Source organism: Bos mutus, chromosome 1 (genome assembly GCF_027580195.1).
Source record: "Bos mutus isolate GX-2022 chromosome 1, NWIPB_WYAK_1.1, whole genome shotgun sequence".
NCBI lineage: Eukaryota > Metazoa > Chordata > Mammalia > Artiodactyla > Bovidae > Bos > Bos mutus.
This window is the reverse complement of record NC_091617.1, coordinates 63,621,159-63,637,549: the sequence shown is the minus strand read 5'-3', so window position 1 is coordinate 63,637,549 and position 16,391 is coordinate 63,621,159. Positions and strand designations below refer to the sequence as shown.

Here is a 16,391-nt window from a genome sequence, read left to right as displayed (position 1 = left end):
ACTGCTGTCATATGAACTAACAGTTTCAATAGCAGATTCCATAACCGAGATGAAATGCACCAATATTTTCCCTGCTGTATTCCTGCATTCAGTCTGGGCTGCCACAGACAGAAAGCACAAGGGTGCTTTTTTCTTGAATTTGTAGTGGAAACCTTGGCAGACAGTAACTGCTTCAGGCCTGTCAAACAGATGCATGAAATGCACCAATTTAAATGGGAGTGCTTCATTTTCCACATTATGATTGTTAGAGTACAGCACAGAGCTCAATGATGCTGCTTGTCCTCCTGTGCCCTTCCAAAGGAAAAATAAACTCACCTTAGGTATTTTGCTCCTTTTCAGTTTCTCCCTCAAGTAGCTCAGCGTCTGGTGTCTGCCTTTGCTCAACAAAATGCGTCTTGAGCATGTCCTCTGTGTGCCTGTGGATGATCTGATGGGCTGCCAGGATATGCTTCCGCTGAGAGTTCCTCACTGTGCCGAAGGGACAGGAGACGTGTTACTCTGGACGTCAGGACAGATCATTCCCAAAGGTTTTCAAAAGAGTAGAGACAGAAATGATAACTTTGCAAGCCACATATTCTCTTGCTTAAAGCTGACTGGATTAAAGAAAATTTTCTGTGGTTTTGCAAGGACACATTCCAAAGGTAATTCAACCTAAATCTCAATATTGCTGCTCTCTCTCTGTTCAGTCACACTCCTCCCCACTCGGCTGGCCTTCACTCCACAGCTGAGTGTCTTCCCTCACCTGGAATACCTGTACTCCAGATCCTGCCCTTCTGCAAAGCCCAGCCCAAGTCCAGCTCCTCCAGGAAGTCTTTGACTGAGGCAGCTCACATTTATTATGACCACACTTGAGTTTGTGCCAGTCTATTCAATGTCCAAGTGCTTCAGGTGAGTTACATTTTGTTTTTCACTTAGATTATAAATGACCTAAAGGTAAAGATCTTGTCTTATGCTTCTCTTTGTGCTTTAGTCCCTAATATGAAGGGTACTTGTTGACTGATGAATTTGAGTTCACGGCTTTAGAAGTTGTTCCTAGTGCTACAGTCTAAAGAATATTTATTATCAAGGCTTAGTACATTAAGCATCCCATTTCCCTTTTGAAAAGTGGTAACTGTGATGATGATGGTGGTAGCAGTTAGCATTTTTCCTTACTTCCTGCCAGGTATGGTTTTAAATAGTTGGCATATAGTTATTCATTTAAACTACTCACAACCCTAAAAGAGTATTATTACTATCCCCATTTTCAGATGAGGCAGCTGAGACACAGAGATTAGGTGATTTGCCTAAAGTCATATAGCTAGTAAAGCACAATAAGAAGTACCATGGCTTCTATGCTGTTCAGATGTCAGCTATTTTAAGTAGGGTAAATCACATAGAAACTTAGAACACTTCACAGCAGTATGGTTGAAAGAATGGGGACTTGGGAGCCACATAGACCATGGTGCAATCTGCAAACTGTGTAACATCTCTAAGCACTAATTTCCTTAACTAAAGTATGAGAACACATCTATAGATGTTATAAGAAATTTAGATAAGGTATTTCTAAAAATGCTTAATACATTTTTTGGAACTTGGTATGCATTTAAACCTTGGTTGTTACTATTATTTTCATCTATATACAGGTCCTCAAGGTCATTCCCATCTATCAAATTTTAGAAAAATAAGAGTTGGTGGATTAAGAAGACTCTAAGCTCAACTCCTCTCATGGGCACAGCAAAATTACAGCTATTTACAGAGAAACTATGGATGAGAAAGGCCAGAACCTACCAGAAAAGACCTCTACAACTAAAGATAATATAGAACAAACCATAATAAGATGGGTAGGATGGGCAGAGTTGTGCTATAGTCAAGAGCCGTACCCCTAGTAGGCAACCCTCAAACAGGAAAATTACTACAACTGCAGAGATTCACCCTAAGGATTGAGGAGTCTGAGCCCCACATTGGGCTCCACAGCACAGGGGTCCTGCACTGGTAAGACAGTACTGGAACAACTGGCTTTGAAGACCAGCAGGGCTTGCTTTCAGCAGACCCTGTGAGCTGTGAGAAATAGACTCTACTCTTAAAGGACACACACAAGATCTTATACATTATTTCTTCTGCCCTAGATTGCACAGTCTGAAAGGACCATGGGTCCAGCCCACCCATTAATCTTGGAGAGTCTCCTGGGGTGGTAGAAGGCAACTGGACCTCACCCTGGGGATAAAGACATTGGCAGTAAGCACTTGGGGGAGCTTGCCCTACCACATGAATACTAGTGCTGGTGAGCACTATTTTGTAATCCTCCCTGTGGGGACCTAGGCTACGACCCATCAGCCTATAGGCACCAGTAATGGAATACCTCAGGCCAAGCAAGTAGGTGGGCAGGTTGCATTAAAACACCCTAATAATCTTGTCCACCAGAGGGCCCAGGACCTGGCCCTACACCCCAGGACACAGGTAATATAGAACTGGGACCCCCAGGGCCTACTACAGCAAGAGACCTTGGATCATGGCTCAACCTACCGGTAGGCTAGCACCAATCCTGGACCCACTGGGTCCCAGCCACACCAACCAGCCGGACAACACCAGCTCTGAGACACTTTGGGCCCCCCAGACAGCCTCCCCAGAATGTAGCCCCCATTCACCAGACACAGAATGAATAAATAAGGTCTTACTGTAAAGCATAGGGAATTATACTCACTATCCTGTGATAAACCATACCAGAAAAGAATGTAAAAAGAAGATGTATATATATGTATAACTGAATCACTTTGCTGTCCAGCAGAAATTAACACAACACTGTAAATCAACTATACTTCAATTAAAAAAAAATTAGGCAGAATAGCAACAAAAAAGGGAACTCTAAAGAAGAATGGATGAACAGAGTAAGCAGTAAATGTTTTTAATCAAGAGTTAGAAAATATAAAGAACTAGACAGATGGAAATACAGTAACTGAAATGAAAAATACACTAGAAGGAATCAACAGTGGATTAAGTAATACCGAGGAATAGATCAGTAAGCTGTAAGAGAGTAGTGGAAATCACTCAAGCTAAACAGAAAAAAATAAAAAGAAATAAGGACAGTTTAAAAGACCTCTGGGACAACATCACACACACTAACATTTACCTCACAGGAGTCCCAGAAAGAGAAGACAGAGAGGGTGGCAGAGAACATATTTGCAGACATAACAGCTGAAGACTTCCCTAACCTGTGAAATGAATGAAACATGCAAGTCCAGGAAGCACAGAGACAGCCTCAAACGGGATCAACCCAAAGAGGACCACATCAAAACATACTGTAATTAAAATTGCAAAACTCAAAGAGATATTATTAAAAGCAGCAAGGGAAAAGAAACAAGTTATGAACTAGGGAACTCCCATAAGGCTATCAAGCTGACTTTGCAGCAGAAACTCTGCAGGCCAGAAAAGAGTGGCAAGATACAGTTAACGTGATAAAAGGGAAAATCTACAACCAAGAATATTCTACCTGGCAAGGCTTTTATTTGGATTTGATAGATCAAAAGTTTTCAGATAGGCAAAAGCTAAAAGAGTTCAGTACCACCAAAGCAGCTTTACAAGAAAGGTTAAAGGGACTTCTCTAAGTGAAAAAGAAAAGGTCAAACTAGAAACATGAAAATTATGGGGAAAAAAAAACTCATTGGTAAAGATAAATATATAGTAAAGGTAGTAAATCAACCACATAGAAAGCTAGTAGGAAGGCTAAAAGACAAAAAGTACTAAAATCACCTATCACCACAATAACCAGCTAAGGGATACACAAAGCAATTAGACACAAAATATGAGAAAAACAGTAATTATGAAGGGAGCACAATAAAAATTCAGACTTGTTAAAATGCACTTGAAGTTAAGAGAGAAAGCACTTAATCATATATAGACAGAGTTGTCTACATCTATGTATAAACCTAATGGTACCCCAAAACCAAAAATCTACAATAGATACACGAAGAGAAAGAAATCCAGATAACACTAAAAATAATCATTAAAAGGGAAGAGAAGGCAAGAATAAACAAAAGAATTACCAAAACAACCCCAAAACAATGAACAAAATGACAATACCTACCTATCAACGTGTGTGTGTGTATGTGTGTGTGCTGCTCAGTTGTGTCTCTCTGTGACCCCATGGACTGTAGCTCACCAGACTCCTCTGTCTCTGGAATTCTCTAGTCAAGAATATTGGAAGGAGGTCCTAAGATGGCAGAGGAATAGGACGGGGAGATCACTTTCTCCCCCACAAATTCATCAAAAGAACATTTAAACGCTGAGTAAAATCCACAAAACAACTTCTGAATGCCGGCTGAGGACATCAGGCACCCAGAAAAGCAATCCATTGTCTTCGAAAGGAGGTAGGAAAAATATAAAAGACAAAAAAAGAGACAAAAGAGGTAGGGATGGAGCTCCGTCCTGGGAAGGGAGTCTTAAAAAGAGAGAAGTTTCCAAACACCGGGAAACACTCTCACTGCCGAGTCTGTGCCGAGCCTTGGAAGCACAGAGGGCAACATAATAGGGAGGAAAAATAAGTAAATAATTAAAACCCACAGATTACAATCCCAATGGTAACTCCCCCAGCGGAGAAGCAGCGCAGACACCTGTGCCTGCACCAGCAAGCAGGGGCTGGGCAGAGAGGCGCGGGCTGCATTGCTTAGACTAAGGATCAGGCCTGAATGCCCCCAAGGCTACTCAGAGCGAACTAATTTGGGCTAGCAAACCAGACTCTGGGATAGCTACCACACGAAAAGCCCTAAGACACCACCAGGCCCTTGCACAGAACAAAGGGCGGAACAAAACTAGCTGGCTACAGACCTTCCTCCTCTGGTGACAGGCAGCCAGAGCCAGAAGGGGGCAATCGTAGCCCCAGAGAGGCATTATCTACCAAACTGCAAGCAGGCTTCTTTTCTAACTAAGACTTCTTGGGATTCTGGACAGTCATCCACCTGAGAAGGTGCGCTGGTTGTACACCCAGAAAACCGAGCGGCAGGGACGGGAGAGGTGATAAGTCACAGGGACCACGCTCGCCAAACACCTCATCACCCGAGCTGCTCAGAGCTGGGAAGGGCACAAAACGCAGGCCCAACAGAGTCTGCGCCTCTGAGGACTACCCGAGTGTCTGAACCTGAGCGGCTTGGACCTGGGAGGTGCATGCAGCCCAGGGCCGGCCTCCGACGGTTCCCAGTGGAGCAACCTAGGGCCTGAGCTGTGTGGGCAGGGAGGGTGCACGCGTGGTGAGCGGGGGCAGGCCCAGTGTGGCTGAGACACTAGGAGCACACGCCAGTGTTATTTGTTTGCAGTGTCCCTCCCTCCCCACAGCGACTGAACAAGTGAGCCTAAAAAAGTGTCCACCACCGCCCCCTTGTGTCAGGGCAGAAATCAGACACTGAAGAGACCAACAAACAGAAGTTTTAACCGAGGGAACCGCCTTGGAAGTGACAGGTGCAATAGATTAAAACCCTGTAGTTAGTACCGACTACATAGGAAGGGGCCTATAGATCTTGAGAAATATAAGCCGGACCAAGAGACTATCCGAAAATGAACTGACCCCACACTGCCTACAACACCACCAGGGAAAGTCCTAGATATATTTTTACTATTTTTACGATCACTTTTTTTTCTTTTCTTTTTCTTAACTTTTTTTTTTTTTGAATTTTTAAGTCCTCTATTACTCCTTTAATTTTCATTTTTATAACCTACTACTACTTTTCAAAAAAAAAAAGGCTATTTTTTAAAGCAAACTTCATATATATATTTTTTTTTTTAAATAACTTTTGTGACTTTTTTTTCTCTTCTTTTCTTTAATATTGTATTTTTGAAAATCTAACCTCTACTCTAGAATTTTAATCTTTGCTTTTTGGTATTTGTTATCAATTTTGTACCTTTAAGAACCCAATCTTCAGTACCTATTTTTACTTGGGAGCGAGATTACTGGCTTGACTGCTCTCTCCCCCTCTGGACTCTCCTTTCTCTCCACTAGGTCACCTCTGTCTCCTCCTTCCCCCTTCTCTTCTCTACCCAACTCTCTGAATCTCTGTGTATTCCAGATGGTGGAGGACACTTAGGGAACTGATTACTGGCTGGATCTGTCTTTCTCCTTTTCATTCCCCCCTTTTATCCTCCTGGCTACCTCTGTCTCCTTCCTCCCTCTTCTCTTCTCTGTATAACTCCATGAACATCTCTGAGCGGTCTAGACCGTGGAGCGCACATAAGGAAGTGATTATTGGCTAGCTTGCTCTCTCCTCTTTTAATTCCACCTCATCTCATTCGGGTCACCTCTAACTCCCTCCTCCCTCTTTTCTTCTCCATGTAACTCTGTGAACCTCTCTGGGTGTCCCTCACTGTGGAGAAACTTTTCATCTTTAACCTAGATGTTTTATCAACGGTGCTGTATAGAAGAAGTCTTGAGACTACCATAAAAATAAGACTGAAAACCAGAAGCAGGAGGCTTAAGTCCAAATCCTGAGAACATCATAGAACACCTGACTCCAGGGAACATTAAGCGATAGGAGCTCATCAAATGCCTCCATATCTACACTGAAACCAAGCACCACCCAAGGGCCAACAAGTTCCAGAGCAAGACATACCACGCAAATTCTCCAGCAACACAGGAACACAGCCCTGAGCTTCAATATACGGGCTGCCCAAGGTTACTCCAAATCCACTGACATCTCATAACTTGTTTCTAGACACTTCACTGCACTCCAGAGAGAAGAAATAGAGGTCCACCCACCAGAACACCAACACAAGCTTCCCTAAACAAGAAACCTTGACAAGCCACCAATACAACCCCAGCCACAGCGAGGAAACTCCATAATAAAGAGAACTCCACAAACTGCCAGAATACAGAAAGGCCACCCCAAACTCAGCAATATAAACAAGATGAAGAGACAGAGGAATACCCAGCAAGTAAAGGAACAGGATAAATGCCCACCAAACCAAACCAAAGAGGAAGAGATAGGGAATCTTCCTGACAAAGAATTCTGAATAATGATAGTGAAAATGATCCAAAATCTTGAAATAAAAATGGAATCACAGATAAATAGCCTGGGGCAAGGATTGAGAAGATGCAAGAAAGGTTTAACAAGGACCTAGAAGAAATAAAAAAGGGTCAATATACAATGAATAATGCAATAAATGAGATAAAAAACACTCTGGAGGCAACAAATAGTAGAATAACAGAGGCAGAAGATAGGATTAGTGAATTAGAAGATAGAATGGTAGAAATAAATGAATCAGAGAGGATAAAAGAAAAACAAATTAAAAGAAATGAGGACAATCTCAGAGACCTCCAGGACAATATTAAACACCACAACATTCGAATCATAGGAGTCCCAGAAGAAGATGACAAAAAGAAAGACCATGAGAAAATACTTGAGGAGATAATAGTTGAAAACTTCCCTAAAATGGGGAAGGAAATAATCACCCAAGTCCAAGAAACCCAGAGAGTCCCAAACAGGATAAACCCAAAGCGAAACACCCCAAGACACATATTAATCAAATTAACAAAGATAAAACACAAAGAACAAATATTAAAAGCAGCAAGGGAAAAACAACAAATAACACACAAGGGGATTCCCATAAGGATAACAGCTGATCTTTCAATAGAAACTCTTCAGGCCAGGAGGGAATGGCAGGACATACTTAAAGTGATGAAAGAAAATAACCTACAGCCCAGATTACTGTACCCAGCAAGGATCTCATTCAAATATGAAGGAGAAATCAAAAGCTTTACAGACAAGCAAAAGCTGAGAGAATTCAGCACCACCAAACCAGCTCTCCACCAAATGCTAAAGGATATTCTCTAGACAGGAGACACAAAAACGGTGTATAAACTCGAACCCAAAACAATAAAGTAAATGGCAACAGGATCATACTTATCAATAATAACCTTAAACGTAAATGGGTTGAATGCCCCAACCAAAAGACAAAGACTGGCTGAATGGATACAAAAACAAGACCCCTATATATGTTGTCTACAAGAGGCCCACCTCAAAACAAGGGACACATACAGACTGAAAGTGAAGGGCTGGAAAAAGATATTCCATGCAAATAGAGATCAAAAGAAAGCAGGAGTAGCAATACTCATATCAGATAAAATAGACTTTAAAACAAAGGCTGTAAAAAGAGACAAAGAAGGACACTACATAGTGATCAAAGGATCATTCCAAGAAGAAGATATAACAATTATCAAGACAGTATGGTACTGGCACAAAGACAGAAATATAGATCAATGGAACAAAATAGAAAGCCCAGAGATAAATCCATGCACATATGGACACCTTATCTTTGACAAAGGAGGCAAGAATATACAATGGATTAAAGACAATCTCTTTAACAAGTGGTGCTGGGAAATCTGGTCAACCACTTGTAAAAGAATGAAACTAGAACACTTTCTAACACCATACACAAAAATAAACTCAAAATGGATTAAAGATCTCAACGTAAGACCAGAAACTATAAAACTCCTAGAGGAGAACATAGGCAAAACACTCTCTGACATTCATCACAGCAGGATCCTCTATGACCCACTTCCCAGAATATTGGAAATAAAAACAAAAATAAACAAATGGGACCTAATTAACCTTAAAAGCTTCTGCACATCAAAGGAAACTATTAGCAAGGTGAAAAGACAGCCTTCAGAATGGGAGAAAATAATAGCAAATGAAGCAACCGACAAACAACTAATCTCAAAAATATACAAGCAACTCCTACAGCTCAACAATTATAAATATATATGCACCCAATATAGGAGCACCGTAATATGTAAGACAAATGCTAACAAGTATGAAAGGGGAAATTAACAATAACACAATAATAGTAGGAGACATTAATACCCCACTCACACCTATGGATAGATCAACTAAACAGAAAAGTAACAAGGAAACACAAACTTTAAATGATACAATAGACCAGTTAGACCTAATTGATATCTATAAGACATTTCACCCCAAAACAATGAATTTCACCTTTTTCTCAAGCGCACATGGAACCTTCTCCAGGACAGATCACATCCTGGGCCACAAATCTAGCCTTGGTAAATTCAAAAAAATTGAAATCATTCCAAGCATCTTTTCTGACCACAATACAGTAAGATTAGATCTCAATTACAGGAGAAAAAATATTAAAAATTCCAACATATGGAGGCTGAACAACACACTGCTGAATAACCAACAAATCAGAGAAGAATTCAAAAAAGAAATCAAAATATGCATAGAAATGAATGAAAATGAAAACACAACAACCCAAAACCTATGGGACACTGTAAAAGCAGTGCTAAGGGAAAAGTTCATAGCAATACAGGCATACCTCAAGAAACAAGAAAAAAAGTCATATAAATAACCTAACTCTACACCTAAAGCAACTAGAAAAGGAAGAAATGAAGAACCTCAGTGTTAGTAGAAGGAAAGAAATCTTAAAAATGAGGGCAGAAATAAATGCAAAAGAAACAAAGGAGACCATAGCAAAAATCAACAAAGCCAAAAGCTGGTTCTTTGAAAGGATAAATACAATTGACAAACCATTAGCTAGACTCATCAAGAAACAAAGGGAGAAAAATCAAATCAATAAAATTAGAAATGAAAACGGAGAGATCACGACAACACACAAATACAAAGGATCATAAGACACTACTATCAGCAATTATATGCCAATAAAATGGACAATGTGGAAGAAATGGACAAATTCTTAGAAAAGTACAACTTTCCAAAACTGGACCAGGAAGAAATAGAAAATCTTAACAGACCCATCACAAGCACGGAAATTGAAAGTGTAATCAGAAATCTTCCAGCAAATAAAAGCCCAGGTCCAGACGGCTTCACAGCTGAATTCTACCAAAAATTTAGAGAAGAGCTGACACCTGTCCTACTCAAACTCTTCCAGAAAATTGCAGATGAAGGTAAACTTCCAAACTCATTCTATGAGGCCACCATCACCCTAATACCAAAACCTGACAAAGATGCCACAAAAAAAGAAAACTACAGGCCAATATCACTGTTGAACATAGATGCAAAAATCCTTAACAAAATTCTAGCAATCAGAATCCAACAACACATTAAAAAGATCATACACCATGACCATGTGGGCTTTACCCCAGGGATGCAAGGATTCTTCAATATCCACAAACCAATCAATGTAATACACCACATTAACAAATTGAAAAATAAAAGCCATATGATTATCTCAATAGATGCAGAGAAAGCCTTTGATAAAATTCAACATCCATTTATGATAAAAACTCTCCAGAAAGCAGGAATAGAAGGAACATACCTCAACATAATAAAAGCTATATATGACAAACCCACAGCAAACATTATCCTAAATGGTGAAAAACTGAAAGCATTTCCCTTAAAGTCAGGAATAAGACAAGGGTGCCCACTCTCACCACTACTGTTCAACATAGTTTTGGAAGTTTTGGCCACAGCAATCAGAGCAGAAAAAGAAATAAAAGGAATCCAAATTGGAAAAGAAGAAGTAAAACTCTCACTGTTTGCACATGACATGATCCCCTACATAGAAAACCCTAAAGACTCCACCAGAAAATTACTAGAACTAATCAATGAATATAGTAAAATTGCAGGATATAAAATCAACACACAGAAATCCCTTGCATTCCTATACACTAATAATGAGAAAACAGAGAAATTAAGGAAACAATTCCATTCACCATTGCAACGGAAAGAATAAAATACTTAGGAATATATCTACCTAAAGAAACTAAAGACCTATATATAGAAAACTATAAAACACTGATGAAAGAAATCAAAGAGGACACTAATAGATGGAGAAATATACCATGTTCATGGATTGGAAGAATCAATATAGTGAAAATGAGTATACTACCCAAAGCAATCTATAGATTCAATGCAATCCCTATCAAGCTACCAACGGTATTTTTCACAGAGCTAGAACAAATAATTTTACAATTTGTATGGAAATACAAAAAACCTCGAATAGCCAAAGCAATCTTGAGAAAGAAGAATGGAACTGGAGGAATCAACCTGCCTGACTTCAGGCTCTACTACAAAGCCACAGTCATCAAGACAGTATGGTACTGGCACAAAGACAGAAATTTGGATCAATGGAACAAAATAGAAAGCCCAGAGATAAACCCATGCACCTATGGACACCTTATCTTTGACAAAGGAGGCAAGAATATACAGTGGAGAAAAGACAATCTCTTTAACAAGTGGTGCTGGGAAATCTGGTCAACCACTTGTAAAAGAATGAAACTAGAACACTTTCTAACACCATACACAAAAATAAACTCAAAATGGATTAAAGATCTAAATGTAAGACCAGAAACTATAAAAATCTTAGAGGAGAACATAGGCAAAACACTCTCCGACATACATCACAGCAGGATCCTTTATGACCCACCTCCCAGAATATTCGAAATAAAAGCAAAAATAAACAAATGGGATCTAATTAAAATTAAAAGCTTCTGCACAACAAAAGAAACTATAAGCAAGGTGAAAAGACAGCCTTCAGAATGGGAGAAAATAATAGCAAATGAAGCAACAAACAACTAATCTCAAAAATATACAAGCAACTCCTGCAGCTCAATTTCAGAAAAATAAGTGACCCAATCAAAAATGGGCCAAAGAACTAAACAGACATTTTTCCAAAGACGACATACAGATGGCTAACAAAAACATGAAAAGATGCTCAACATCACTCATTATCAGAGAAATGCAAATCAAAACCACTATGAGGTACCATTTCACGCCAGTCAGAATGGCTGCAATCCAAAAGTCTACAAGCAATAAATGCTGGAGAGGGTGTGGAGAAAAGGGAACCCTCTTACACTGTTGGTGGGAATGCAAACTAGTACAGCCACTATGGAGAACAGTGTGGAGATTCCTTAAAAAACTGGAAATAGAACTGCCTTATGATCCAGCAATCCCACTGCTGGGCATACACACTGAGGAAACCAGAATTGAAAGAGACATGTGTACCCCAGTGTTCCTCGCAGCACTGTTCACAATAGCCAGAACATGGAAGCAACCTAGATGTCCATCAGCAGATGAATGGATAAGAAAGCTGTGGTACATATACAAAATGGAGTATTACTCAGCCATTAAAAAGAATACATTTGAATCAGTTCTAATGAGGTGGATGAAATTGGAGCCTATTATACAGAGTGAAGAAAGCCAGAAAGAAAAACACCAATACAATATACTAATGCATATATATGGAATTTAGAAAGATGGTAACAATAACCCTGTATACGAGACAGCAAAAGAGACACTGATGTATAGAACAGTCTTTTGGACTCTGTGGGAGAGGGAGGGGGGGATGATTTGGGAGAATGCCATTAAAACATGTATAATATCATATAAGAAATGAATCGCCAGTCCAGGTTCGATGCAGGATACAGGAAGCTTGGGGCTGGTGCACTGAGATGACCCAGAGGGATGGTATGGGGAGGGAGGTGGCAGGGGGGTTCAGGATGGGGAACACGTGTACACCCATGGCGGATGCATGTTGATGTATGGCAAAACCAATACAATATTGTAAAGTAAAAAATAAATAAATTAATTAATTAATTAAAAAAATTTAACCTCAAAAAATAAAAATAAAAGAATATTGGAGTGGGTTGCCATTCCCTTCTCCAGGGGATCTTCCTTACCTATCAATAATTACTTTAAATGTAAATGAACTAAATGCTCCAATCAAAAGCCATGGTGACTGAATGTATACACAAAGGAACCATATATATGCTGCCTATAAGAGACTCACTTGGGACCTCCCTGATAGTGCACTGGATAAGAATCTGTCTGCCAGTGCAGGGGACTCGGGTTTGATCCCTGGTCTGGGAAGATTTCACATGCCTCACAGAAACTAAGCCTGTGCACATAGCTACTATGCACACAGCTACTGAGCCTGCGTGCTGCAACTATTGAAGCCTGCTTGCCTAGAGCCTATGCTCCACCAAGAGAAGCCATCGCAATGAGAGACCTGAGCACTGCAGCAGAGTAGCGCCGCCTCGTTGCAACTAGAGAAAAGCCCACACAAAGCAATGAAGACCCACTGCAGTCGAAAATAAAAATAAATTAAAAAAAAAAAAAGATTCACTTGACATCAGAGGATAGAAAAAGGTGTTATATGCAGAAAGAAATCAACAGAAAAGCAGTGGTGAAATACTTATATCAGACAAAACAAATATTAAAACAAAGGTTGTTACAAGAGCCAAAGAAGGACATTATATAATAATCAAGGGATCAGTCCAAAAAGAAGAAATAATTATAAATATATATGTACCCAACACAGGAGCACTTTAATTCATAAGGAAAATATTAACAGACATAAAGAGAGAAGTCAACAGTAACACACAATTCTAGGGCGTGTGTGTGTGTGTGTGTGTGTGTGTGTGAAAGAATTTATTTTATAGCAAGACCTAGGATATGGGTCCCTCTGTCACAGGCAATGAAAAATGAAATTATTCAGAAATTTCTCTGCAGTGAAATACAAACAGCTTTCCTGCAAGAATAGTCTTCTCTTCATCTAGAAATTTCCATATTTATAGAAAACCCCAAAACATTTTAATCTTTGTTTGTTTGACTCCATCCAGGTTTCCAATACTAGGCACTTTAACACCCCACTTACATCAATGAACAGGTCATCCACATATATAGTTAATAAGGAAACACTGGCCTTAAATGACACACCAGACCAGATGAACTTACTAGATATGTATACAGAACATGTAATCCAAAAGCAGAATATACATTCCTTCCAAGTGCACATGGAACATTCCCCAGAATAAATTACATGCTAGGCCACAAGACGCCTATTGCCAAATTCAGACTTAAATTGAAGAAAGTAGGGAAAACCACTAGACCATTCAGGTATGACCTAAATCAAATCCCATACGACTATACAGTGGAAGTGAGAAATACATTCAAGGGATTAGAACTGATAGAGTGCCTCAAGAACTATGGATGGAGACTTGTGACACTGTACAGGAGACAGGGATCAAGACCATGTTCAAGAAAAAGAAATGCAAAAAAGCAAAATGGTTGTCTGAGGAGGCCTTACAAATAGCTGAGAAAAGAAGAGAAGCTAAAGGCAAAGGAGAAAAGGAAAGATATATCCATTTGAATGCAGAGTCCCAAGAGAATAGCAACGAGAGATAAGAAAGCCTTCTTCAATGATCAGTGCAAAGAAATAGAGGAAAACAATAGAATGGGAAAGACTAGAGATCTCTTCCAGAAAATTCGACATACCAAGGGAACATTTCATGCAAAGATGGGCTCAATAAAGGACAAAAATGGTAGGGACCTAACAGAAGAAGAAGATATAAAGAAGAGGTCGCAAGAATACAGAGAACTGTATATAAAACATCTTCATGACCCAGATAATCATGATGGTGTGATTGCTCACCTAGAGCCAGACATCCTGGAATTTGGGAAGTCAGGTGGGCCTTAAGAAGCATCACTACAAACACAGCTAGCAGAGGTGATGGAATTCCAGTTGAGCTATTTAAAATCCTAAAAGATGATGCTGTGAAAGTGCTGCACTCAATATGCCAGCAAATTTGGAAAACTCAGCAGTGGCCACAGGACTGGAAAAGGTCAGTTTTCATTCCAATCCCAAAGAAAGGCAATGCCAAAGAATGCTCAAACTACCGCACAATTGCCCTCATCTCACACATTAGCAAAGTCATGCTCAAAATTCTCCAAGCCAGGCTTCAATAGTACGTGAACCATGAACTTCCAGATGTTAAAGCTGGTTTTAGAAAAGGCAGAGGAACCAGGGATCAAATTCCCAACATCTGCTGGATCATCAAAAAAACAACAGAGTTCTGGAAAAAACATCTATTTCTGCTTTACTGACTATGCCAAAGCCTTTGACTGTGTGTATCACAACAAATGGTGGGAAATTCCTCAAAAGATGGGAATACCAGACCACCTGACCTGCCTCTTGAGAAATCTGTATACAGGTCAGGAAGCAACAGTTAGAACTGGACATGGAACAACAGATTGGTTCCAAATCAGGAAAGGAGTACATCAAGGCTGTATATTGTCACCCTGCTTATTTAATTTATATGCAGAGTACACCATGAGAAACGCTGGGCTGGATGAAGCACAAGCTGGAATCCAGATTACCAGGAGAAATATCAATAACCTCATATATACAGATGACACCACCCTTATGGCAGAAAGCAAAGAACTAAAGAGCCTCCTTGGAGAAGGCAATGGCATCCCACTCCAGTACTCTTGCCTGGAAAATCCCATGGACGGAGGAGCCTGGTAGGCAACAGTCCATGGAGTCGCCCAGAGTCAGACACGACTGAGCGACTTCACTTTCACTTTTCACTTTCATGCACTGGAGAAGGAAATGGCAACCCACTCCAGTGTTCATGCCTGGAGAATCCCAGGGACGGGGAAGCCTGGTGGGCTGCTGTCTATGGGGTCACACACAGTCAGACACAACTGAAGTGACTTAGCAGCAAAGAGCCTCCTGATGAAAGTGAAAGAGGAGAGAGAAAAAGTTGGCTTAAAACTCAGCATTCAGAATACTAAGATCATGGCATCTGGTCCCATCATTTCATGGCAAATAGATGGGGAAACAGTGACAGACTTTATTTTTTTGGGCTCCAAAATCAACGTAGATGGTGACTGTAGCCATGAAATTAAAAGGCACTAACTCCTTGGGAGAAAAGTTATGACCAACCTAGACAGCATATTAAAAAGCAGAGACATTACTTTACCAACAAAGGTCTGTCTATTCAAAGCTATGGTTTTTCCAGTAGTTGCATATGGATGTGAGAGTTGGACTATAAAGAAGGTTGAGCACTGAAGAATTGATGCTTTTGAACTGTGATGTTGGAGAAGACTCTTAAGAGTCTCTTGGAAAGCAAGGAGATCCAACCAGTCCATCCTAAAGGAAATCAACCCTGAATATTCATTGGAAGGACTGATGCTGAAGCTAAAACTCCAATACTTTGGCCACCTGATGCAAAGAACTGACCTATTTGAAAAGACCCTGATGCTGGGAAAGATTGAAGGTGGGAGGGGAAGGGGACAACAGAAGATGAGATGGTTGGATGGCATCACTGACTCAATGGACATGAGTTTGAGTAAACTCTGGGAATTGGTGATGGACAGGGAGGCCTGGTGTGCTGCAGTCATGGGGTCGCAAAGAGACAGACACGACTGAGCGACTGAACTGAACTGAGGCCACAAGACAAGTCTCAATAAATTTAACAAAACGTAAATCTCATCATCTTTCATAAGTACAACTCTGAAACTAAAAGCCAACACTGAGAAAATACTAAAAACATGCAGAGGCCAAATAATATGCCACTAACATCCAATGGATCACTAAAGAAGTCAAAGAAGAAATTTAAAAAATACATGGAGACACATGAAGTAAAACATGCAAAGATCCAAATCTCTGGG

General features: G+C 40.1%; 1 protein-coding gene across 2 annotated transcripts in view; it reads right to left on the bottom strand.

Moving 5' to 3' along the window:
* Nucleotides 1-315: 315 nt before the first annotated feature.
* Nucleotides 316-16,391, bottom strand: part of CFAP91 (cilia and flagella associated protein 91) — a 94,642-nt gene continuing 78,566 nt past the window's right edge. For both annotated transcript variants that reach the window (XM_005905443.2, XM_070369946.1), the window contains exon 17: nucleotides 316-468. In XM_005905443.2, the coding sequence (XP_005905505.2) occupies nucleotides 317-468 (152 nt within the window). In that variant the 3' untranslated portion in view covers nucleotide 316. The remainder of the gene's footprint in view (nucleotides 469-16,391) is intronic.